The following is a 23,321-nucleotide window of genomic DNA, read 5'->3' as shown; positions in this document are numbered from 1 at the left end:
GAGGACCAGAAAAGAATCAGAGAGGTTGACAAACGAATCGCTTCGATGAAGGTCCATCCCCACCGACCGATTATGAACCAGAAATAAAGATTCGGGTACAGACACCCACACAGGGTGTCTCCCGACGGTCGGAGAACTGATTCCCACCATACGCGACGTCTTCGTCGGAGACCCACACCGACCAATGACGGGCGCTCGTTAACAATGATGATGAATATGCCGGACGGGACTCAACAGCCAGTCACCTCACACCGGCAACCCAGGAACAGTTGATGGCAATCCCACAGGGCAACGCCAGTAGTCACCAGGCTCGTCCAACTGTTCCTCAGCAGATCCCCAGCCCGGAAACCGGACTCAACCGGCGGCTCAACAACAGCAGCGCCGACCCAGCAAGGATCTTGCAGGACACGACCTTCGACACCGGATCGGCCCAGTTGATCTTCGAGACAGAATCGAAGCGCAACGAACCGTTATCCGTGAAGCTGGGAAGGAGCCAACTAGAGCTCCACCAGGGAAACGAACTGGATCTGGAGAAACAGGAATCGGACTTACGGTCGACTTAACAAATAAGTCGAAACGTAACTTCATCCCATCCGATCAGCAGCCGGAAGGCCAACAAGTGGAACCGGCGGCCGAAGCCCCAGTTGAACCGGAAGCTCAACAAGAGCAAATGGACGTCGACGTAGCCGACCAGATGGCACAACTGCCGCAGGTGGAAGTGCCGATCCGAGAAGACCTCGCTATGACCGAGCTCGACAACAAGGAATTGAGGTCGTCATGCCACACCCTACCGAAAGGACGAACCACATTATGAACGTCATGAATTACGAGGAACGGAACCGACCACAAATCTGGCGGATGGTAGAAACCTTCGTCAATTCCTCGTCCGATCCGGATACCAGGCGCTGTTCGAACAACATCAGTGGCGGTCCGACTTCAACATGAACGCGCACACAGCGCCGAATGTTGAACACCCGTACACTAGATCGAATGCGTTGCCGTCGATGACCGACCCGGTCTTGCTGAACGTACCATTGTACAGCCCGGACGGAACACGTGCGAGCCAACTAGGAGCTCGTGAATACTCCCATGACGAGTTGGAGAGTGTTGCCCAGTTCGTCATCACGGACGCACACCCAGCCTTTGTAATCACCGCGGCTCGGGCAGCACTGGATTTAACCCAGTATCTTCCGGAAGGAGAAGTCGACACGGCCCAAGACGGAGCCACGGCATTCCTGCGATTCATCTTCGCAGCTCGACTCGGCAATTACTTTTGCCATTACACCCTGTACGGACTGTACCACAATGAAGCGATACCAGCAGCTGTGGAAACCCTCGTAGCCCAACTCGGCACACCAATGAGAAGTGTTATCCTAGCTGTCTGGATGCGTGACTTGCTGTACACCCACGAACGGTATGCGACAAAGTATGCCTTTCGTGAGGATCACGTAGATCCCAGCGACGATGCAACCCGATTCATCAGCTGGTACCGCGAAAGAAAACTTTGCCTAGCGGATTCAACTCGTCGCCTTACGAACCTTGGATGTCGGATGACATAGCACCCGGCGCACGACCGTTCGCGCTGCGGCTCCGCAAACAAGCGGCCAAGGAATCGAGGAAGAGCAGAGCGGAGCGCCCAGGCCAGGAAACAGATGAGACCGACGAGATGTCTCAACGGAGCGGCCCGGCGACTTGTAAACCTAGGGACCCAAACATACGGCCACATAACCGACCTGGCCCGGACGATGATGAAGAAGAAGATTACTTCGGCGGCGACAAACCCGTCGAAGTCCCACTCAGTTAAGATCGAGTTCCCACATTGGAACTCGATCCCCCATTGGAATAACTTTAAGGAGGCATTGCCGAGAAACGGCACGGCCGAGAACCGACCTTTCGACTGAGAAACAGTCTAGCTGAGAAACAGCGCCGTCGAGAACCGACTTCGGAATGGACACTATACTTCAGTTCTTTTCTTGGAAAATGACCAACCATGTACGCGGCGGACGTCAACGACGATTTTGCCAGAAAAGCCGACTGCACAAGTCGGCCGGATTCTTTGGTCGGACCCGGAAACGCGTGGTTAGACCCGGGTATTTCGGCTCTTTCACCGTACCGGTACGTCCCCCAAGGAATCCCCTGGAACGAACTGGGCAATCGACCCCAGTTCACCAGCTTGGCAAAGACAGATCGTAACCACATCTGCTAACAAAGCAGATCGTCAACCACGTTCTGCGACCATCGGAGCCAACAGAAGCCCCAACCCGCGTTACGTGGAGATAGATACTCCGGCCAACCGACTCCGGAGAAGAAACCGAGAGGATTACGCTAACATGGCGCGAAACACGTGACTGCGCGCGTTTCACGCCATGTTTGCCAAGCACCCGTGGCCAACTTCGGAACCGGGTAGCCGAGCAGCCTTCACCATTGTAAAAAGCGGAAATCCTCGGCCGAGCCGCCAACAGTGCAGGAAGACTCGGATTTGACTAGGTACGGAGCCGACCACAAAGGTCGACTTCGTACTTGCCCATAACCTGGAGACATAACGGATACTGCTGCGCAAGTCGACCACAAAGGTCGGTGCCGATCACAAAGATCGGTTTTGAAAACTGTTCGACCTGTAACGACGCAGATCGTTAGAACCACGACTCGCTACCTTCAAATGACGATCACAGATCGACTGGAGCATGTAGCCGACCAACAAGAAGTCGACCATGGACGGAAGCTGGCAGTAGCAACGTGGTAACTTAACTGGATTCTCCGTTTGAATCCAGACCTACAGACTCTGTACCTGGAGATCAACCGCAGTCTCCCCCGGACGACATCGGGTAAACCAGCCGATTCACCGGTGACCACGACTACGCGCGTCTTCGAACGTGCTGCCATTCCCTGAAGAGGAACAGCGACGGTGATTTGGCTACGGCGTACCAACGACTCGCCGCCGACGAGACCGTGCTTCCCCATGTCTCAAATGGAACATCCTAGGCGGACCGCGTTAGAATACGAGATCTGCACCCCTGAACGAGCTCCGTTGACAAGGACAATGCGGCCGCAACACTAGTGGCAGCATTGCCCTTGTCAGCGGCAAAGAAAGATTTCCCCGCGGACATGAGTCGTCTACCCCCAACAGAAGCGGCTAGGCGTCACAGGTTCGCGACAAAACAGAATGGAAAATCGGATCTGACGACCTCAGGGACTTGCATGTGCATGAAGTTTAAACCAAAGAGCTCGGCTCGGCAACCGGGGCCACAAAGACCCTTAGCGTTGTGAGCGAGCGCAGTGCGTGATGAAACGCCAGTCAATCGGCCAACAGATGCCGGAAGAAAACCTTACCTCGCAGGACTGGGCGACCCAGAAGCAAGCAATTCGGATTGACCGACCTCAACAGTAGCTCGGATCCGACCTGGAGTTCACGTCAGAGATCACAGAAGGAACGGAGTTGTGCTGCCGAACATCCCTCTGCCAGTCCGAACTGACCGAAGGATGTCCTGACACTACGGACCCGGCCAACTGTAGCCGAACGCACAGAACTCCTAAAGTGAAGTCAACAACCACCAGATGGAGGTCGGAAGTAAGCGACAACAGCTCGGAAAACCAACCAGAAGTACGAAATCGACCTCTCAGTGGAAGAACTTACATTCCCGGCGGATAGACACAAAGTTTATCCGACCTTGGGAAGTCGGAAAATAGCCGACCTCCGAACTCGGACATGGATATCCGACCTCAAGCCGAGGTCGGAAGTGACCGTACACAAGTCGGTAGGGTACGACAACAAGTCGGCAAAGACATCCAGAAGTCGAGAACCGACCTCCTAACGGAAAAATCCGACCTTCCGAAGTCGACTATAACCGACCACATGTCGGAAGTCGGCAACTTAGTCAACATGACGGAAGAAGAACGACAGATATCTGCGGTGGACGAATTCGACTTGAAGGAACTTGTTTAGCCCCACATGGGCATGTTATTGCAGGTTAACCCTAGTCGACCACTGACGGATAGGATAACCGACCTCGACAGAAGGTCGGATAACAACGGAACAGATTGGATGGAAGTCGATTGGACACTTCCATCGATGAAACTCATGAATTCCGACCGGACCTTCGAGCCAGTTCGACTCGGATTACTACAAACCAGGCTCGTGGTAGCAGATTGAACGGTTGTAACCGACCACTTTTGAACGGAACTGCTGTACATGACGACCACACAGGCCGCATGACTTACATACAGCCTTTTCCGACCTGGACTTTAAGAATTCGGAACATAGCCGAATTTCCCCAGCCGCCGGTCGACTTACCGGTAGGCCGACCTTGGTCAAACCGACCTCGGTCCTATTCCCCATTCAGAGAGGATGCCTCGGTATTTGCAATTGCAACAGTGCCTCTCTATCCCGAACGGACGGATACGAGTCGGAAGTAAGTGTTTAACCGTGCTTATCCGACCTCGGTGAATGTAACCGGTTACGACGGGTAACCCGGGAACCGATGCCCCAGACCCAACTTACCGGATGAAAGTGGACAGGAGACCCCGTGGAGACTCAACTGCCCCGTGGACGTCATCCTAGTCGGAATAGGACCCCCGGACAGATTTTTGCAATTTTTTTTATTATTAGCATTTTTCCTAACAAACGGAATTGTATTTTTTCTAGTTCGATCTCTTTGACAGATCTGTTTTGTAACCCCTTTGCTCACTGGAATTGTGATTAAACTTTATTTCATACTTTCTTTCGCGCTGTATACAACTTTCATTACACTTTTCTTTCACATTGTTCTCCGTTGCCAACAGAAGCAAGAAGCCAGCCAACAGAAGCAACACCGGTCCAACGAAACGCCCGAGCGGCTTCCGGATTTTTCGGCCGTGAGTGGTTTCCACTCATGGGTTCGGAAGTGAAGAAGGGACGGTCGACCAGACACCGGACTCCCACTGCCAGAGGACGCGTACCAGCGACCCCACATTGGGTCCGACTGGAGAGTTGTGCGGTACTGGTGCGGTACTGAGTCGGAGCATCCTTCGCAGGAGCTCGGATTCCCGCCCAGAGGCATGTCAGAGGCACATGACTGCGCCTGGTGCATACGGCCCACCATGGACGTACTGCACTCATGCTTGCCATATCGCCTCTCTCGCTGTACGTACGTGTGCTGCTGCACTGCACTCATATCCGCTGAAGCGGATATATGCGGCGCACACACTGAGCATACTTGCTCTCTCGTCCCTCTCTCGCTGTATGACTCAGCGTACGCTCGCGTTGGATTGAGTCCAGTCTGCGCATCATCACACAGCTGATGGCACACAGCACGTGCTTGCCGCCAGTTGCTTCTTTCACGCCTTGACGAACGCTCAAGAGCTTTTCTAGCATTCACTTGCTTGCTTAGCCATCAGTGCTTTGTTTTGCTTTCCCTGCTATTACGCAGCATTGTTCCCTTTATTTGTCAATAAAGCACACTCGTGATCTCCTCGCGCTTGCCTGTTACAGTGTACTGTACATTAAATTAATATTGTCACATACTTGTGACAAACACAAACTGTTCAACGTACAAGCCCGTCCGGAAACAAGATCCATGCAAAGCGCATACAGGGAATAGAGACACGACTCGGCTACAACACAATAAGTACTTGACGTGCGCCATTTTACTCGTACAATTTTACCTTTTATACGTACGTCTTTAGCTCTTGGGCTGTACATTGGTGTAATAAGTTAGTACAGAAGTATAGCGCTGTGTTGTTACTACAGCACAGCACGTACCAAGAACTGTACAATAATGCTGTATAATATTAATTAATATAATAATAGTAATTGTGTAATTATGATAAAGTGAAAAGTCACAAGGCCGGGTACGCTGGCAGAGTAAAAGTAAGTAACGTTATCGCATGATTAGTTTAATTGCGCTACTCTGTTTTACGAGTACTACTTGCTATACAAATTATTTTTAAATCAAATTAAATGTACCTAGTTAATTTCCGAATCGTATCTGTACTCTGGTAGGTGGTAATGAATCTGCTTAGAATTAGAAAGTGGTGAGTGACAATATGGCAGGAAGTGGGGCGGAAGTCAACAGAAAGTCAACTGACGATGAAATCGTGACAAAGCGGGCGGAAACGGATTCGAACCCTTTGACTACCCTCCGATGGCGGAAGAACAGATCGCCAATACGACTTTCTTGCATTTCGATTTTCCAGTTTACTGTTTTCCACTTTTCCTTCTTTGCTCCACATGTATTATTGTTTTTCCATTCATTCGTTTTAGAATGTACACTAAAGAACATTTTAAAAATCATCTATAGTACCACTCCAAAGTTCTCCATTATTTTTTCCGGAATAATCCTCCTTGTTTGAATGACAAGCTGATAGCAGATCCTGCCCATATACACTGCCTGCATCGATCCCCATCTACGAGCTCCACCGTCAATTCCCTCTTTGCACACCAAATTCATCATAATCGCGTGTCCAATGATGGCGCACACGGAGTGACTAATCCTCCGTGTTTTGTACGATCATCTGTCGACATCCATCGCTTCGGGTTAAGCGAGCAGTCAGTCGGCCAGACATCAACCACGCTCTCCATGATCAGACGATGGATCCACTACACCCCACAATGAACCACCACAACCTGACGTCGACCGTGGAGAGGAAATTCGTCCAGCTGCAGTATCTCGGCACACTGACCTTGTGTCCAGGATACTGCGGGAGAATAGCTACCCCCGACAATCTCCTCTCCGAGTGCATGGTAGGTACTGGGAAGGGGGTGGGGGGTTGCTGGATCTGCAACCAAATTTCTCCGTTCAGACTGGCAGCACCGTTGACGCGTGCGGTTGCAATGTCGACAAGGCGACTGTCTTCTGGAACGTGGGGCGGTTGGCCTGTCGACAGAGATATGTAACAGAATTTGCAAACGCGGGGAATTACTGCTGGGATCCTCTGGTTAACTATGGTGCTAGGGTCTTTGAACGTTGTATATGGTGATGTCCGTGTGTCGATAGGCTTGTCCGCGCGGTACCCGCGCCAGCCAGAAGAATTCCCTGTGTGAGCCCTGCCAGGACTTCCTGACCCCCTACGCCTGGATGTATCTGGCCTTTATGGCCGCCCTGCCCCTCATCTTCCACCTCACCGTCATCGATATGATCTTCCGCAAATGGCGAAGGTAAACGCACAGTCACAACCAGACCAAAGGGATGTTTATTGCAAAAATAAAATTCATTTATTTTTGCAATAAAAAAAAATAAAATTCCCCCCCACCCCCCCTACTGCATAATTTAAAAATGATTCATGTTAGGAAATTTATTTCACGATAATACACATTGTGATTCATCAGTCAGTGGCGGAAAGTTTCGCTACTTCAATATAGCGATTTTTATTCGCCCGGTGTAATGTTTTTTTAGACATCCCCTAATGTTTGGCCGATGTAGAACAGCGTCCGGGAAGCGTAGTGAAGTGGCACAGTTTTCGACCTTTGGTTGCCCTTGTCATGCAGACTAAACTGATATTAATCGGGATAATTTAATTGAAATGATTTTTAGCTTATTCAATCCATGACTATTACATTGCCATTTATGTTTCTCATAAACCGGAATTTTTTAAAATAACAATTCTTTTGGTAGGAAGAGCTATGTGATACTGCAGCTGTCGGCGCTGCTGGAGGCCGCCGCATCAGCGGTGATAACTATGGCGTTTTTCCGGAAGGATGATCAGTTTCGGGTGCGTACACAGTGCCAACTGTTGCCAACCATGGCGCTCATGCCTGTTGTTTAATTATCTCATAAAACTTTTATCTCATAACTTTTATCTCATCTTTTATCTCAGTAACTTTTATCTCATAAAATCAAACCAAAAAAAGTATAAAATTTTCAAAATAAACAAAAAAAAATTTTCCAATAGCCTGGTTTGCCCAACGGTTTTCACCTGAGGGTAATAAGTCTCCGTAATGGAGTTTGGCTACTGTAGTACGATAATAATAATAATAATAAAAATAATAATAATCATGTCCTAGTAATTCTGGTTTGATTAATTTAAATTTTATTATAGGTTTTATAATAATCCCGTTAAGTCTACTGGTTTTCTTCCTTGTGAAGTTCTTAATTAATTCTTTAATGCTTAATTATAGTTTACAACGTATAATGTGCAAATAAAAAGTTAATTATTACAATATTAGCATTCTTGTAACAAACACTGGTTGATTTCTTTGTAAAGGATGTCTTTATGCATATACATTCGTCATATAGTGAAAATTTATTTTATGACGAAGTAAAGTAAAGAAAAGAAACAAGGTTCCAATTAAAACAAATTACTTGACAGTATCTACAACCTGACGAAAATCGATTGATATGAATTTCCCTGCTTGTGTTTTTTATTCTTACCGGTGTCTTTTTGATTCGTATTGGCGGTGGTTCGATTTGAGCAGCTGTTTTACGTTGGCAGCATTCTTCGTACAATATTTATATAATTATTTGGCCATCATGTGTGTTACGGTGACAGATGCGATTTTGCGGCGCGGACCGGCTGGCGGACTGGTACAGCGTCTTCCACAATCCCAAACCGGATTATATCCACACCCTCAACTGCTCACAGGAGGTCGTCTATCCCTTGTACGTATTTACGGTCATTTCTACACAGTTAATGCATTATTTATATGAGGTCTTAATAGAATAATCATTTTTTCTGTTATGATATTGTATTCTATTTGGTTACAGTAATTTATTTTATGTTAACAAGATTTTTTTAAAATTTTATTCTGAAGCCCTCAGTAAATTTTCTTATGAATTATAGCCGTCGCAATATTTTTTGTTTTTGGTCTTCAGTTTGGACTGTAAATTGCACGTTAACGAACAGACAGTTCGTAATTCGTAACGCTTGACGTTGTGGAAGCAAAATTAACCATTTTCACGTCGTATGTTGTTGTCGGTGTATCGTAGTACGGTGGCGTATGCCGGGCGGCTTTCTGTTCAAATCTTCCATGTACAAATGGAATTTTCAGAATTTTGTTGAGAATTTGCACAACAATTTTTGGTGGTTTCTAGAGTACACTTACACCGCTAATTTTACGGCTTGATTTATTTTACGCAAAACGCCTGTAAATGTGTAGAATGTAAGGAATTTGATCGTGGGTGGATTAAACTGATGTTTCCTTTGCCTGAAATTGACAATGTCTTAAAGAAATCGCGTCCGCTGACCGTGGGCGGTTTGTTGCAGATATTCCGTGGTGTTTGTGTACTATTTTCTCTCTCTGCTGCTGATGCTGATATGTCGCGGTGTATCGGCCAAATGGTCATGGAACGGCATGGCGCGGAACGCCCTGTTAGGGGGATTATACCAGTATCCGGTTCTGTTGGCGGTCCACGCCGGCTGCGCTGGACTGCTATGTACGTAATTTTGTGTACGCGTGAATTATGTACATTGACTACTTTAATTAATAATGATTATTAGTAATAGTATTAATTGGAATAACAGTAAATTTTAGCGTAATAATGATAATTATTATTAGAAAAATAAAAAGAAATTTCAGTAGTGCTGGTTAGTGTTCATTACAATTAATTTATGGTTAATTATGTAGCATAATATTTCGTATTTAATATAAATTTGTATATTTAGCAACTACGTTAACATATGATTATTACGCTGTTTATAATGTAAATATATATATTTACTGCAGTTAATCAATGCGTAAATTGTTGCTGATTTGTTAAAGTATCTGTAAATAATTTTTTAAATTTATAAATGTTTACATGATTCTTAAACGTGTGAATTATAAGTATTGATTATAGGTGTGGGTTACATTTTATTAATTTAACATCGTAATTTCTGAAGTGTTTATTGCTTATTGACCTCTGGTTGTGGAATGTTGTTGTGCAGATTTCATTTTTCCCTACGTGACGATCATCGCGGCGTCCGTGACATCGGCCATGCACTGCTCCCTCATCAAAAAGCAGGTACGTCGTACAATGATAAATCGGATTAGAAAGAAATCCGCCTGCAGGAAATCGTCGGCGTTTCAGCAGCGGTGTATACTGTATAAAATAAATGTCTTATAAATTTTTAGATATAATAAATGAATTATTATTGTAGAAATGATTGTTTTTGCATTTTTTGCATATTGAATATTTTATTAGCATTTTCTGCGGCAAAATAATGGAGTTAAAACACCAGCAAGCTGATTTTTACTTCTATGGATGTGTGAAATCTATAGGAGTAAGGCAAGATCGTAGTGCAGTGGCTGTGTGTGTTTTCAATGGTTATGTGTAATTGACTAGGGTTATAGAGGATACTAAACGCTAGTTAAAAATGATTTTTTTCTGCGATCAACTAACTAAAAATTCCTTTTTTTATTCATGGCTGCAGTGGAGTAAATTAAAAAACCAGAATGTATGCACTTTTGAATTAACAGTTGGTACGCCGGGATTTGCCTGTATTCGACCGTTATTTAGGGAAAGCACTGCTGAAATGCTGAAAAATTTATGCTGTCGTATAAATAAACTTGGCTTTTTAAAAAGATTGGATTTTTTTGTTTCGTATAGCCAGTTTAAACTGGCGAAACTAAACGGCTGAATTTATTTTTAATTGCGATTAACAAATAAATATAGTAAATAATTTACTCTTGCACTTATTCAATAGTCGACATGTGGATTTTATTAAATAATTTAAATCCAGAAATTTTGACAAGTAAAATTTGCATTTTCCAATTTTTCCGTATAGACATTATGGGAGATCCTCAAGGGCCTCTTCTCCTCCATCCACAGCGTCATCGTCGTTGTGGCGCACTGGATTTTATTGGGATTCGGTGTGTTGGCCATTTATTACAAGGACTCCGTCGTGGATATTCTGAAAATCGCCCCCAGCGTCCTGGCACCGCTCATCATCTACCTGGTCACCTTCCGCTTGACGGATCCGAAGAAATATTACGATCACTTTGAGTAGGACAAATTTTTTAATTTTTTCGTTGAGTGTGTGGAATTTGCATTTTTTTGTTGATGTGTTTTGGTTTGGCCTCTGAATTGCGACGATCTCATGGGATTTTCTGCACGGGTTAGCAGCGTGGGTACACCGTACACCACAGTGATATCGGGGGATACTGTTTATGTTGTGATTGATTTTTTTAATTATTTTTTTGCTGCTTTTGTATTAGTTTACACGGGTGTGATTTCTGTTGGAAGAAAAAAATATGGGATTAATCGAAAATAATAAACTCAATTTTTTACCGGCATTTTTTATTACTTTTTTGGGTTAGGAATTTTAAGCTCGATAAAATACAAACTGTGCGTTTTATAAAGATCAAACAGGTTATTTGGCAAAATAATTTTTATAATCCGAAAATTTTGCAAATTCCTAGATAAAAATGAAAACATGATACAAAATACTTTTTTGTGCACCAAATAAAATTAATTGGCATTCTTTGGTTCTATAAATTTTTGCTAGGATTCAAAGTTCGTTTTATAATAACCAGGCAGTTTTTTGGAAATCTAAATTGTATATAATCGGAAAAAAGTCAAAATGTGTACGTATGTTAAAAATCAGAAACACGTCAGCGCAACAAAGTTTCTGGCATTTGTTATTTTTTATTTACACAATTCAAGGTCGTTAGAAATATTATGAAAATACGCATTTGTAAAGATTAGAGAGAAACTTGGAGAAAATGTAATTTCTGAACCGGAGACATTTGTAAATTCGTAGAGAAAAAACTGAAAAAGTGGCTGTGCAACAAATGCTGTACAGCCATTGCGTTCCCCGGTGTTGGAAGGATTAAAATTACAAAGTCGTTTCTGATACGTCAAAAGCTGCATTATACACTCCCGCCACGCCCTTCTCACTGAAATTCTCCCCGGCATCACTGCCGCGTTTCGACAGCGATGGGCGTCGGCGTTTTTTAGTAAACATGGACTCCCCGTTGACGGGCAACGGGACTTCCGGTTTCCGGAAGTGGATGGTGGCCACCTTGACGGGCGGGTCGTCGTCTTTATGGAAACAGTGAAACACGTCCCATCTCAAGTCCAGTAGTTCTTTGGTGATAAAAAGGTGGCGGGTCAGTTCGCTCGTCGCGACGATGGTCGCGAGGCTGACCAGCATCGCGAAGGTGCGGAACGGGAAGAGCTGTGTGTCGTCGTTGTCCAGGAGGTTGAAATAGGGAATTATGGGAGGTAGACCGATGATTGGTTCACCGCCCAGCAGCCGCAGCAGCATGCCTATAATAAGTGGATTCTTATACAGAAGGTCACGGACTTACTATGTATAAAAGCTATATAGCTAAAAAAGACTATGTAAAAGCTATATTATACAAAGTAGCTAAAAAATTAAGCTGAAAAATGATTGATTACTTAGGGTTAAAGACGAGGATATGGAATAGGAGATACAATAAGTAATAAAGCCTACAGTGTATTAACATTTTGATAAAGGTTATCAGCTGATTGTCATATTTAAACTTCGTTTTCTCCGAAAACTATAATATTTGTTTTCATATTTTATGAGCCTCGTTTACGACATCCATACTCAGTTAAAATACATTTTTATGACAACCAAGCTTCATTAAGTTTTTCTGATCCCTGAAATATTATCGAGAATGGATGCAGCAGCTCCTTTTTGAAATAAGCTTTTTTCTGACGTAGCACTTATAACAGAGGCAGCCATAAGTCGGCTGTCCGTGATGATCTCAGCGAGGGAGGGCGGTCAGATGAAGATCCTGTCTGTTGAGGAAATTCCGAAAAATGGCGATGGAGCGGAATCGAACCGCTGGCTACCGAGTGAGATCCACGTAGCACAGCCACTGTGCCATCGCCGCTGTTGGCGAAGATCAAGATATTTGTGCTTGAGCTTGAGCCAACCAGGTAGGCGGCGGATGGGCGGCTGCTGTGTGTAAAGAGGATTCTCCTCTTACACACTTTTTAATTAGTTCTGAATTTTAATTACCAGTGAAACAGGGGCTCATTGCAGACAGGACAAATCTTAGAACTTCGGCTCTGTGGGAAGGTGACTCACCTAATTACACAGCTGGCATATTTTGATACTGGTCACATGTTAAGTCACAGTGCTATAAATCGTGATTAAATGTTTTAGATAACATGATAACATTTCATTTCTTAGATAACATAATACAAAACGCTAGCCACTAAATAAAATCCGCTTAGCTAGTAAACTATGTTAATTACCCATAAACAATTACATATCAAATGATTATGAATAGGCAGATTAATGGGGTAAAAATTTACCGATGACATAACCAGCCAGCGATCCGTACGTGTTGGCATTCCGGTAGTACAACACCAGCACCAACTGCGGGAAGAGGATGACATAGACCAGATCCGAGCAGAGGAACCACAGCCCGTACACCGAGCGGATACAGATGGCCAGACCGGTGGCCATCGCGCCCACCGCCACCACGGTCAACTTCATGACGATGAGGATTTCCCGTTCAGTAGCCTGTATAATTAACGCTGACCTTCAACGGAAAATTAATTAAAAAAGCGATTTATGCTGACCTTTTCTCTGATTAGGAATTTGTAGATATTGCGCGCAAACAGCGTACCGGCCGCTAGAATGGCCGAATCGGCCGACGACATCACGGCGGCCGAGACGGCGCCCAGCCCGATGAAGGCCACGGCGGTGGGCGTGAAGTTCTGCAGAACTAAGGGGAGGACCATGCGGAATTCGTGGTCGGAGCCGTTGGTGCCGGGGCTGTGGCCGATCGTCGTATTGGTCCAGTCTGGAGTAAGAAACACATGGATCATACAACTTATCGTTGAATGAAAGGGCAAAATTGATTTATAATTAATTTTCTGTATGTATACAACCTGTCGACAAACTGAGTATAAGTAAATACAGCGCAAATTTGCCAATTGCGCCAATATACGAGAGTGCAGTGGCAATAAGTCTAATCGCTTATTTTGCTCTACTTGTAACTTTATTATATACTCAATTTCTCGCGACAGGCTTGTAAAGGCAAAATGGCACGATCCGGCAAAATGTACCGTTCTGGATCTCTGTTTAACTGAGGAACAGATCGTAGAACGGTGGCTGGTTGCCGTTTTGAGAACATTCGTGAGTCAGATAAGCATCAGAAACGCTTTAAATTAGCGAAATTTGAATTGAGGAAGATGATTTATTTTTTTTAAATATTATAAATTAAAGCGTACAGTAGGTGTGGTCGGTACGTCAGTGCTTAAATACTGTGACATAATATTTTGGAAAATGTTTGGAAGAATGCTACAGAAACTTTTGCGTGGAACTGTATTTATACCAGGAAAGTGCTTAAATCTGTACCGGCGGAACGGGCCACTGCGCCAATGAGAATGGACGGTATGGCCATCACGGCACACCCCACCGTGCCCACGTAGCTCAGCATCTGGGCGTTGCGTGTGGTTTTGGCTGCCAACACCCGCTGGAAAAATTCCTGGAAAAACATTTCAACAACTTTGTATACGAGTATGCATCGTGTGAAAAATGATATACGCGTTGCGGATTTTAAGCAGATGCACCGGCAAATTTACTACCACACGGGCGGATTGCTAGAATAAATAGTGTATAATTAATTCATTAATTGCTTACTATTTAAGCAGGTGAACTGATCAGTTACTTGCAGCTATCCATTAATTTCGTTAATAATGAAGTTCAGACTTGTGCATGCGGGCACTGCAGTGCACATGTGCACAGAATATTTCAGGGTCATTAATTGCATGGGCTTCAATGCCGGAGTTAATTTTGCGTTTGCTATACCGCGTTGCGAAGAGTTTATGACTGTCAGACAAAGAGCAGAACGTAGAGAATTAATTTCTCTACATTCTGATATATAATGAGTCAAGTCTAACCTTATGGAACGATTTTAAAATGCGTTTGAAGGAAATAGTCTTGTTTTGCTCTACTGCATCGTACTGCCAAACGAGGGTGGTGCCCATATAATAGGAGATTTGGGATTTGGATTGTTTTGGTAAGCTCTCCCTGAAACGCTTGCCTCAGCCTTTCTTGGACACTTTGAATACCAAATTGTAGAGAAATTAATTTCCTACATCTTGGTATGAAGTGAGCAGGTAAAATGGCTCCAGAAAACGCAGTAGGAGCGCAAAAGGCTTGTACCACTACCTACGCCTATGTAAAATCTCTAAATCTGACTCTGAAATATCAGCCGCGCAAGTGTCGTACAGGGAATTTGCCAAGCCCGTCTGCACAAGACTAAAGCTCATTATTACCTTATTATTATTGATTTAACCAGTTAATTATTTACCTGCTTAATATTATCCGCTACTTATCTGTTTATCACTAATTTTCCTTATTTAGTTACATCAGTACTCAACCTGCCAAGGAATACCGCCCAACAGCAGCACCATGTACGTGTCGATATACACGCCGGCATACCGGCCGGTCAGCGTCCCCAGCCACTGCGCCTTGCTGGAGCTGATGGGGATGACCTTTTCATGGGTCAACGCAAAGGGCACACAGATCCACTGCAATTACAATTAAAAGCGTTGTGGATTGCATAAGGTACCGTGCTGAAAGCGTTACGACAAGGAACGTACCAGACCAACAAAGATACAGATGAGCTGGATGACGTCGGTGTAGGCCACACTGTACAGACCGCCGAACATGGTGTATACGATGGCGATGCAGGCCGACAGCACGATAGACAGGATATCGTTCAGGCCGACAATAACCGTTAATGTTGAGCCTGAATCAACAGCCGTTAAATCCTATCCTTTCACCGGTTGTTGACCTTGTGATATGAAATTATATTAAAATTTACGGCAGGTTATTAATTTTTTAGTAGCACGGCCACGTGTATGCATTGCTATACTTCACTTGTTTAATGCTGTTGTAATAATTACATATCCACATAGTTTTGTTGCCAGAATTTGTTTTAGACGGATGGAATATTTAGGATCAATAATCTACGATAATTAATGTGCAACAATGGTCACGGTTCACCATAATTCGAAATCTTCCAAGGCGAAATTAACCGTGTCACATTACGTAGAAGGATTATCGCTAATTAACGAACATATATTGTACCTAAAGCGGAAAGAATAGCCGCTGACCAGAAAATATCACCCAACAACGCCGGAAGGAACAGCAGCGCGCCCATCCGTCGACCGAATTTCAGCTGGAAGGGATCCAGCATGGTCACGTAGCCCTCGGCTCGCATCGGCTTAATGAAGAACTTCCCGGCTGATTATCTCAAATATACATAATGTACTGAATCACAAACTGCATACATCAATATAGGGGGCAAAATTATTCCACCCGAACCGACTCCCTGTACTGCTGCCGTCAGCCGGCTGGAGTTTTACGTTGTGGCTAAACATGGCGCTTATGTACCGCGCCTGATTTAACCATATGTATTGTCGTAACGTCACGCTCCAGCCGGGTGACGGCAGCAGTGCCGTGAATTGGTTCGGCTGAACTGCTTTTTCCCCCTATAAGTATAACTTACGGAATCCCGTGGCAAAATTTTAAAATATTCTTATGTATGTGGTCTGCCGAAAAGGTCATGCGCTTATATGTATATAAAATACCGATTAAGAGTGAAATGGCGTATCCGAACGGTCCTTGACACCACACCAGCCCACCGCCTTCACCGCCACGAAATACAATCTCCGCTGTCCCGTTAATAAGACCGCCGCCCACCCAGGTGGCTGCAACAAAATTTTCGCATAATCGCTGGAGTTTGTGCATAAATTCCACTGTTACCGATCATGGTGAATACGCCGACGAACATGCCGATACTCCGCCCGGCTAACATAACATCCTCACTGTTACTGGACGTTTGTCCGCTGGGCGATTTATTCTTCCGGCCCGCCCATATGCCCACTCCCAGGATGAGCAGATAAAAAACGATAACGGCCGCTAAACCCAGAACATCTACCATGATTTAGTCGCAACGTAATAAGCGCTAATTGGTGACGCTAAATTATGAGATCTCTTCTTTGGTTTCCGCGTTACAACAATACATGTATTCTATCAAAAAGACGATTTGTGTTGCGCTGTTGGGTTCTGCATTGGTCGGTAAGACTTACCATGAAGTCCATAAAATCTACCGGAACAGTCGGCTCCGGGTAAAATTACGCTTTTATGATGGCTTTTAATATTGGCAAACAGAAGATAAGACCAGCTGAGGCTCGCTTCTTCCGCATACTTCCCGAACAGGTCCACACATGAGTTGCTCAACATAGTACAGTGATAACGATTTGGCTATCAGATTCTGTAATCATATTGTAAATAAATTTATTAGACGCTTTTCTGCCGACAATTCCGAAAAAAATTCTTTTTATCCGGGTAAACGTTTGTTCGGCCACCGCAGTAAATTACAATTTTGGCGCCGATTTGTATCGCCGCTCCTAGGATACGGTTATTTTAACATACGTAAAATATTTTTTGTTGCATTCGATATCAACTGATCAGAATTTCAATGGTAAAGCCGATTTACAAGTTAACGACTTCATATTAATATCAGTTTTCTATGATTTACTGTATAAGTCTTTGTTCGGAAAGCCTGGTTGTTTTTACGCCCTTGTAAGGCCATCACGAACTGCATAAATAAATGTTTAATTTATAGACACGAATAATTTTGTGATTACCATAAAGAAGTACTGTTCAATTAATTGGGCATAAGCAGACTCATACGATGGCTGCATAAATTCATAAATACATGTGTACATGCAGTCCGCAGATAAATGTGTATTATGTCTTCCATAAATACTCGTAATTGCACAAGTGCGTAGTTGCATAAACACGCGGCATAAATAGAGAGAGAAAGCTTCACCTAGTTTACTGCATTTGCATAAAAGACCTTGTGCTCATAATTCTCAAGTACAGAAAGCCAGAAACTGCGTACTTGCATAAATACCTGCTTCCCCAATTCATGCGGTAGAGCGTGGCTGATCTATTGATTTATGTAGTCGTATACTATATTTCTATGCAACATGCAGACGGCGGTACACAATACCGGTTTATTCTGCATGTGCACGGACTTTTACTAGTACCATAGTTCGAAAATCCAGTAAGAGATCTACCCTAGTGAGAGGACATGCCAGTCTCATAAGACTTAGTGACCTCTCTTTCTTTTCGGTGGTTTACGTTCATAGCAGAAAAAATACGGCGAACCAGTCAGTACAGGGTAACAAGGCATTCAGATTTATTACGACTTGTATAATTCTAGGGAGTGAAATACTTCTATAGAAAACGTTTTAACGGTTCTGCGGAAAGAATTTCTGTTGGATTACGCTTTTCCTGAGCATCGTCAAGGAAGTCGTTTCAGCGAAAATTTATCTGGAGTTCCCATTACTATCGTGGTCGAAGTTGTAGGTACTGTACATGCGGAGCCAGTATGGACGGGTTGCGGGAAACAAACGATTCGTCGGAGTGGTAAGTGCAGAATTTGGTGCTGCAGTCGTGCAATGAGTCATATTTCTGTTATTTAGAATTTATCGTATTTGTAAGAAACTAGTTCGCGGCAAAATGATTATTGAATAATTTGCCGCTTTAATAAGTTTTAAACTTTATGTATTAGCGGCGACGTTCAGTAAGTAATTGCAAATTGTTATGTACTACAAACATCTGGTCTCATTTAAGCGCTAATGAATTTGTGTTTCTCGTATATTTTTTATTTACGCATTGTGAATTTAATGATTTATACACCTGCTTACTTATGGACAACTGGAAGTATATTGCATCTTTCCATGTACATAGGCATTTATTCATTCGTTTGCGCTTTTCGCATGTGTGCCTGTACGCATTTTGAATTGTACATTTATGCATTCATGCCTTTACGGTTTTTGCATATTTACACGCATTTATTCAGTTCATGCGCTCATACATTTCTGCGTTAAAGCGTTCATACATTTATTAATCTACGCTTGTGCATCCGCACATTTACGTTTGCGCATTTGTACATTTAAGCACAGCGGCACTTATTTATGCATTTATGCAAACGACCTTGCTTGTAGCGGTTTGTCTACGCACTTTTTTATAGAGTTCGTATCGGACCAGACTTATTCTTGAATGTTTCGTAAACAGACTAAATACCAAAAATACATTTAAATTTACCAATATGTATCGTAGGTTTACATCACTCTGGTACTATAAACCGGACGTCACCATAAAACCACAAGTGCGCCGCGAATTCTGCATGGCGTACTGCTTAAACGCCAGTACCAATTTACCTGACGAAATGCGTGCAATTAACCGTTTCCGTCTATCCCCACGGCGTTCCATACTGCGCAGTCGGACGGGATCTTTCTCGTCCGTCTCGACATCCTTGACCCGGAGGGAACCGGTATCATGCGGGACGGCTGCGGATCGTGAAGAAAATACGGCCAACACAAAGCCATTGGCGACGATGACGTCAGCACCACATATTACCGGAACAGCAGGCTTCCGCCATTTCACAAAAGTACCTATGTGCATCGGGGAAAGCGGCTGGCGGTTATTGGCTATCTTTGGCGGGGAAATCCAGTTGCGCTCTTCGCTTGTACTCCTCGTGATACGATACGAATTAAGCGAGGCAAACCCTATGATGCAGGCCGTTTGGGTCAACGTGCAGAAAGCAGCTTGTTTCACCAAGACAATCACGCGTAATCTGTAAAAAAAATCAAAAGAAATGGAAGCCACGAGAAGGCTTCCATCGCTCACGCACCGGAAATCAAATCGTGCAAACTTGAAGTACGTTCGACCACACTTGAAGTCCCCTTGGGATTGTCTGCTCTTTAGCCGTAATAATAATAATAAAGTATAATGTGTGCAGTGTGCAAACTTCTATGGATGTATTCATATATTCTGCACAGCAGATGTTTTATTTTTGAATGCCGCTGCACTACATCACCGCCCCTAGCATCATATCTGAGCTACAGACAAGTCGCTAATCTGGAAGATACTGTAACGGTCATTAATCACATAGACGTTCAAGTAATTTTTAATGTATGTGTGTAAATGTTCGTGAATACGCCTTATTTAGCTCCGTGCACTCTTCAATAATGAATTCCACATTTGTATTTCACTCTTCTGTTATCGTGAGCGTGCCATCGCGCCACCATAAGAAATTAGATCATAAACATCATAAACACCTTTTCCAGAATCACTGACAACTTTTCCTTGGTTGTATATTTCTGTTTGCATGTCCTCCCAGTTGTATTACAGACTGGATCTTGTCTGGTGCCGGAACTCCCGATATATTCGCCAAATGTTTCTAGAATGTTCTTATGTAATTAACATTTCTGTAGCACTAGAAAAAATGAACAGCACAAGACAAAATCTGTAAATTAAGTGTACGAGAGTTCCCGAAAGAGCGGACCTTAAAGAATTCAGTTATGCAGGGATTTGTACTGTATTTTCACAAGTTTAAGGAACGCTCCAGGGGCCGGGCCGCACACGAGTTGTCGGCCCCTTTGAGATCAAAGCCGACCGACGGTCCGGCTACGCTGGCCACGCCCCCACCATGTTCCTTAAACTTGTGAAAATACAGTACTAACGTACTAATTGTACACAATTTGCAACGGTACTAATTGTACTCATTGTACAAATTGTTCTGTACTAATTGTACACAATTTGCAACTGGGCGGTACGTACTGTATGTCTCACTGATTCGGCATTTAAGCGTGCCGGTATGTTCTTTATCCATTTTGAAATTTACTGTGAAGTGTGAACACAAAATAATTTTTTACTTGGTTGCGTTTAAGCATCACTTAATACTATGTGCCGGAAACTGAGTATTTCTCTAAAATTTCACTCACTTACCTAATGCAGGTATGCCACAAACTGGGCGCAGAACATTTGCTTCCGTTTCGCGAAAGCGGAAAAGGCTATGCATGCTGAGAGAAAATAATAATTTATCTCTCAGTCTGAAGTTAACCAGTTCGCCGTATCGGACGCAGTATCCAAACATCCTGCCATTGGGTAATGATTATAACTGTGTCTCGTGTTTCGTCGATGAAAATCATCCCGGCGTCCGAGTCCGATGAAAGCTTCCGATCAACCGGTGTCTAGGTATAACTATGGCAATCAGTAACGCGGACCAGCTTAATTTCTAAGTGATTTCCCGAAACCGTAGGCACTCCTGGAGTTATTTCAGCTAAAAGGATGCGATGGTAATCTACGGTACATGCATAAAGAACAAAGCACGATCATAGCAAGAACCTGGTGTGCAGTCTAAATCTGTGCCGGTTGCGTGACTATGTGTTAGTTGGCAATCGGTCCTCCACCACTAATTACACTGCCGTCTCCTGGGAATTTGTTGGGCCGCTCCTTAGCGCTCCATCATTACCGGGATTGCCCGTGAGGCAGAGTATCCGATTTGGATTGCATTATTAGAAGGTACCTGTTTTATTTTTGTCTCTATTCAGGCAACAACAGGGGAGGAAAATAACATCACCGCTAAGGCGATACTTCCTCAATTAATTTTAGTATTACATTACACCTCGCAAGATTTCTGGCATAAAATCTAAAGGAGCTTTTTCTACGTAGGCACTGAAACGAAATTACTTGTTTTCTATATCACTCACGATATCAATGTATCCCTTCAATGCTACAAATTTACGGAATATCTCCCTATTGGTGCGAGAAAAATGTTGGGCCTGGAGCACATCCTGGGAATTCCGGGCTCAGCTCTTCACCCAGGTGATCCCCACGATCCTCATTGTCCTGGCCGCTCTGATCAACCTGCACGTTTTCGCCATGTGGCGCAATAAACCGCTCTTCCTCATCCATCATATTTTCTTGTCCGGCGGGGAACTTTTGCGTGGTTTCACCGGGACAATCGGGCCAATCTATCGCCTGATCGATCCCACAGTGCCCTACTCCTGGCCGGGACAGGTGTCCCTTGGGGGTGGGGTCATGCTCAGTCCCTGGGTCAACGGGACCCTGATGATCATCAGTATCGACCGTTGGTTATCGGTGGAGTATCCGTTGTTCTACCGACGCCGCGTCACCAAACCAGTGATTATCAGCAGTCACGTGATCCTCTGCGGCAGCATCTTTCTCTTCTACACCATCGTCTTCAGTATCCTGGGCAATCAGATCCTTATTGTGCCGTGCAATCGGGGTGCCTTCATGGCCTGGATGGATCCCCACTGGATCATTTTCTACAACATTGAGTTCTTCGGGGCGCTGCTGGTGATGGGCCTGCCGCAGGTCCGACTGACTTATGTAGCATTGCGGATGAAATGGCAGATTTATCGACATCGAAAGATTCGTCCGGGTGACCTTTCACAAGACGACAAGAAAGAGACGCTGCAGAACATTGTCAAGAATGTTTTAGCGGGAACCACGATTGTGGTGGCCAGTGTGTTCTGTCAGGCGGCCGCCAGAGCGCTGTATTATTTCGGACTGCGCCGTGGAGGCGGCGCCGAGTACACAGTGCCGTATTTTCTCTGCAATTTTGTCAAGGACTTCTTGCCGTTTTTCTTTTATATGGCATTCTACCCGACATTCCGTAAATGTTTTGTCAACCTTGTTTGTCGTTCTACAGGGATATCAGGGTTCTGATCTTGATTTGTCCATTTTTAACAATTTTATCTATTTTCTCCCCTTTATCCCTTTTTATGAATAAAAGCTATTAATTAAGGACACCCCAGGTTTTCTCATATATATTAGGGATTTATGGAATACATGTAGCACTACCAATAACAAACGGCGCTCCTGGTCAGAGCATACAACCAACCTGACAGTGGCTGTAGTTTTACCCGTCTTGAATCCATCGTAACCGCAACTGGATACTGGATGGAAGCAGTTTGCAACCATTCACAGTCAGGATAAGCCGCATAGTTATACGGCTAGATGCCACGGCATCACGTCAGGAACTGAAAGAAATCCTGTCGGCGTCGGCGACCCAAGGAATTTTGAAAAGTCAGTTGCTGCGAAAACGCTTTTGGAAAGCAAAAAACACCGACATTTAGCAGGCTGCAGCTTAAACTCATCGAAGTCATACGGCTCTTCATTTCACGCAGCAGTCGGCTCATATCAGTTGTATTATTAGTAATTAACGAAAGGTCGTCTGGAAAAGCTAAATCCGGGATTTTCTCATTCGTCTGCGAAGCAAAAGCAATATTATAATTTTTTTATTTTCATTCAGTACTTCCAAAACTGCGTTAAAAACAACCAACAACAAAGCGCAACTCATTGTATCGCCTTGGAAAACACCTGTTTTGAACCGTACAACCACCGTACGAGTCCACTTTGCCAGTTTCGAAGTTGAACCTGCATGGAGCCTTTAATTTGGCTTCCAGTTCAAAACGGCCGATTCGGATGTACAGTGGCACACGTTTGGTACTATACTGCTAACTTTCGCATTTTAAGCGCTAGATAACGGTTTTTTCATGGTCCCCGTGCGTTTTTCGCATTGCCGTTGAATGTTAGCAAGCACTTACCGT

General features: G+C 44.2%; 3 protein-coding genes across 6 annotated transcripts; 2 read left to right on the top strand and 1 right to left on the bottom strand.

Annotated features, from left to right (window-relative positions):
* Positions 1-5,823: 5,823 nt before the first annotated feature.
* On the top strand, positions 5,824-11,142 carry LOC129601626 (JNK1/MAPK8-associated membrane protein-like). Its single transcript, XM_055500488.1, has 7 exons — positions 5,824-6,718; positions 6,972-7,132; positions 7,590-7,686; positions 8,464-8,573; positions 9,178-9,347; positions 9,838-9,914; positions 10,678-11,142. The coding sequence occupies exons 1-7, from the start codon at positions 6,566-6,568 to the stop codon at positions 10,897-10,899; spliced, it is 990 nt and encodes a 329-aa protein (XP_055356463.1). The 5' UTR covers positions 5,824-6,565; the 3' UTR covers positions 10,900-11,142.
* Positions 11,143-11,535: 393 nt separating this feature from the next.
* LOC129601625 (high-affinity choline transporter 1-like) lies at positions 11,536-16,937 on the bottom strand. 2 transcript variants are annotated; one of them, XM_055500486.1, is made up of 9 exons: positions 16,651-16,937; positions 16,476-16,595; positions 15,973-16,128; positions 15,483-15,631; positions 15,261-15,410; positions 14,233-14,362; positions 13,452-13,675; positions 13,182-13,392; positions 11,536-12,161 (listed from the first exon to the last, which is right to left on the bottom strand). In XM_055500486.1, the coding sequence occupies exons 1-9, from the start codon at positions 16,826-16,828 to the stop codon at positions 11,728-11,730; spliced, it is 1,752 nt and encodes a 583-aa protein (XP_055356461.1). In that variant the 5' UTR covers positions 16,829-16,937; the 3' UTR covers positions 11,536-11,727. The 2 variants fall into 2 exon arrangements, with proteins under 2 accessions (XP_055356461.1, XP_055356462.1); XM_055500487.1 differs by lacking the exon at positions 16,651-16,937 and having other exon boundaries at positions 15,973-16,136; positions 16,476-16,579.
* Positions 16,938-17,278: 341 nt separating this feature from the next.
* LOC129601627 (uncharacterized) lies at positions 17,279-19,898 on the top strand. Of its 3 annotated transcripts, none has more exons than XM_055500491.1 (3): positions 17,279-17,371; positions 18,119-18,324; positions 19,021-19,898. In XM_055500491.1, the coding sequence occupies exons 2-3, from the start codon at positions 18,287-18,289 to the stop codon at positions 19,541-19,543; spliced, it is 561 nt and encodes a 186-aa protein (XP_055356466.1). In that variant the 5' UTR covers positions 17,279-17,371; positions 18,119-18,286; the 3' UTR covers positions 19,544-19,898. The 3 variants fall into 3 exon arrangements, with proteins under 3 accessions (XP_055356466.1, XP_055356465.1, XP_055356464.1); XM_055500490.1 differs by lacking the exon at positions 17,279-17,371 and adding an exon at positions 17,866-17,959; XM_055500489.1 differs by lacking the exon at positions 17,279-17,371 and having other exon boundaries at positions 17,932-18,324.
* Positions 19,899-23,321: the final 3,423 nt, after the last annotated feature.

This window comes from Paramacrobiotus metropolitanus, unplaced genomic scaffold, assembly GCF_019649055.1.
Source record: "Paramacrobiotus metropolitanus isolate TYO unplaced genomic scaffold, Prichtersi_v1.0 Parri_scaffold0000257, whole genome shotgun sequence".
In the NCBI taxonomy this organism is placed as follows: domain Eukaryota; kingdom Metazoa; phylum Tardigrada; class Eutardigrada; order Parachela; family Macrobiotidae; genus Paramacrobiotus; species Paramacrobiotus metropolitanus.
This window is presented reverse-complemented; position numbering and strand designations above follow the sequence as displayed.

Coding starts and splice junctions, on each gene's coding strand:
- LOC129601626 (XM_055500488.1), top strand. CDS start 6,566: ATGGATCCACTACACCCCACAATGAACCACCACAACCTGACGTCGACC. Junction 7,133..7,589: donor ATCTTCCGCAAATGGCGAAG/GTAAACGCACAG, acceptor TTCTTTTGGTAG/GAAGAGCTATGTGATACTGC. Junction 7,687..8,463: donor GGAAGGATGATCAGTTTCGG/GTGCGTACACAG, acceptor TTACGGTGACAG/ATGCGATTTTGCGGCGCGGA.
- LOC129601625 (XM_055500486.1), bottom strand. CDS start 16,828: ATGGTAGATGTTCTGGGTTTAGCGGCCGTTATCGTTTTTTATCTGCTC. Junction 16,596..16,650: donor CGGCGTATTCACCATGATCG/GTAACAGTGGAA, acceptor ATTTTGTTGCAG/CCACCTGGGTGGGCGGCGGT. Junction 16,129..16,475: donor CGCCATTTCACTCTTAATCG/GTATTTTATATA, acceptor TGAGATAATCAG/CCGGGAAGTTCTTCATTAAG.
- LOC129601627 (XM_055500491.1), top strand. CDS start 18,287: ATGGACGGGTTGCGGGAAACAAACGATTCGTCGGAGTG. Junction 18,325..19,020: donor ACAAACGATTCGTCGGAGTG/GTAAGTGCAGAA, acceptor TATGTATCGTAG/GTTTACATCACTCTGGTACT.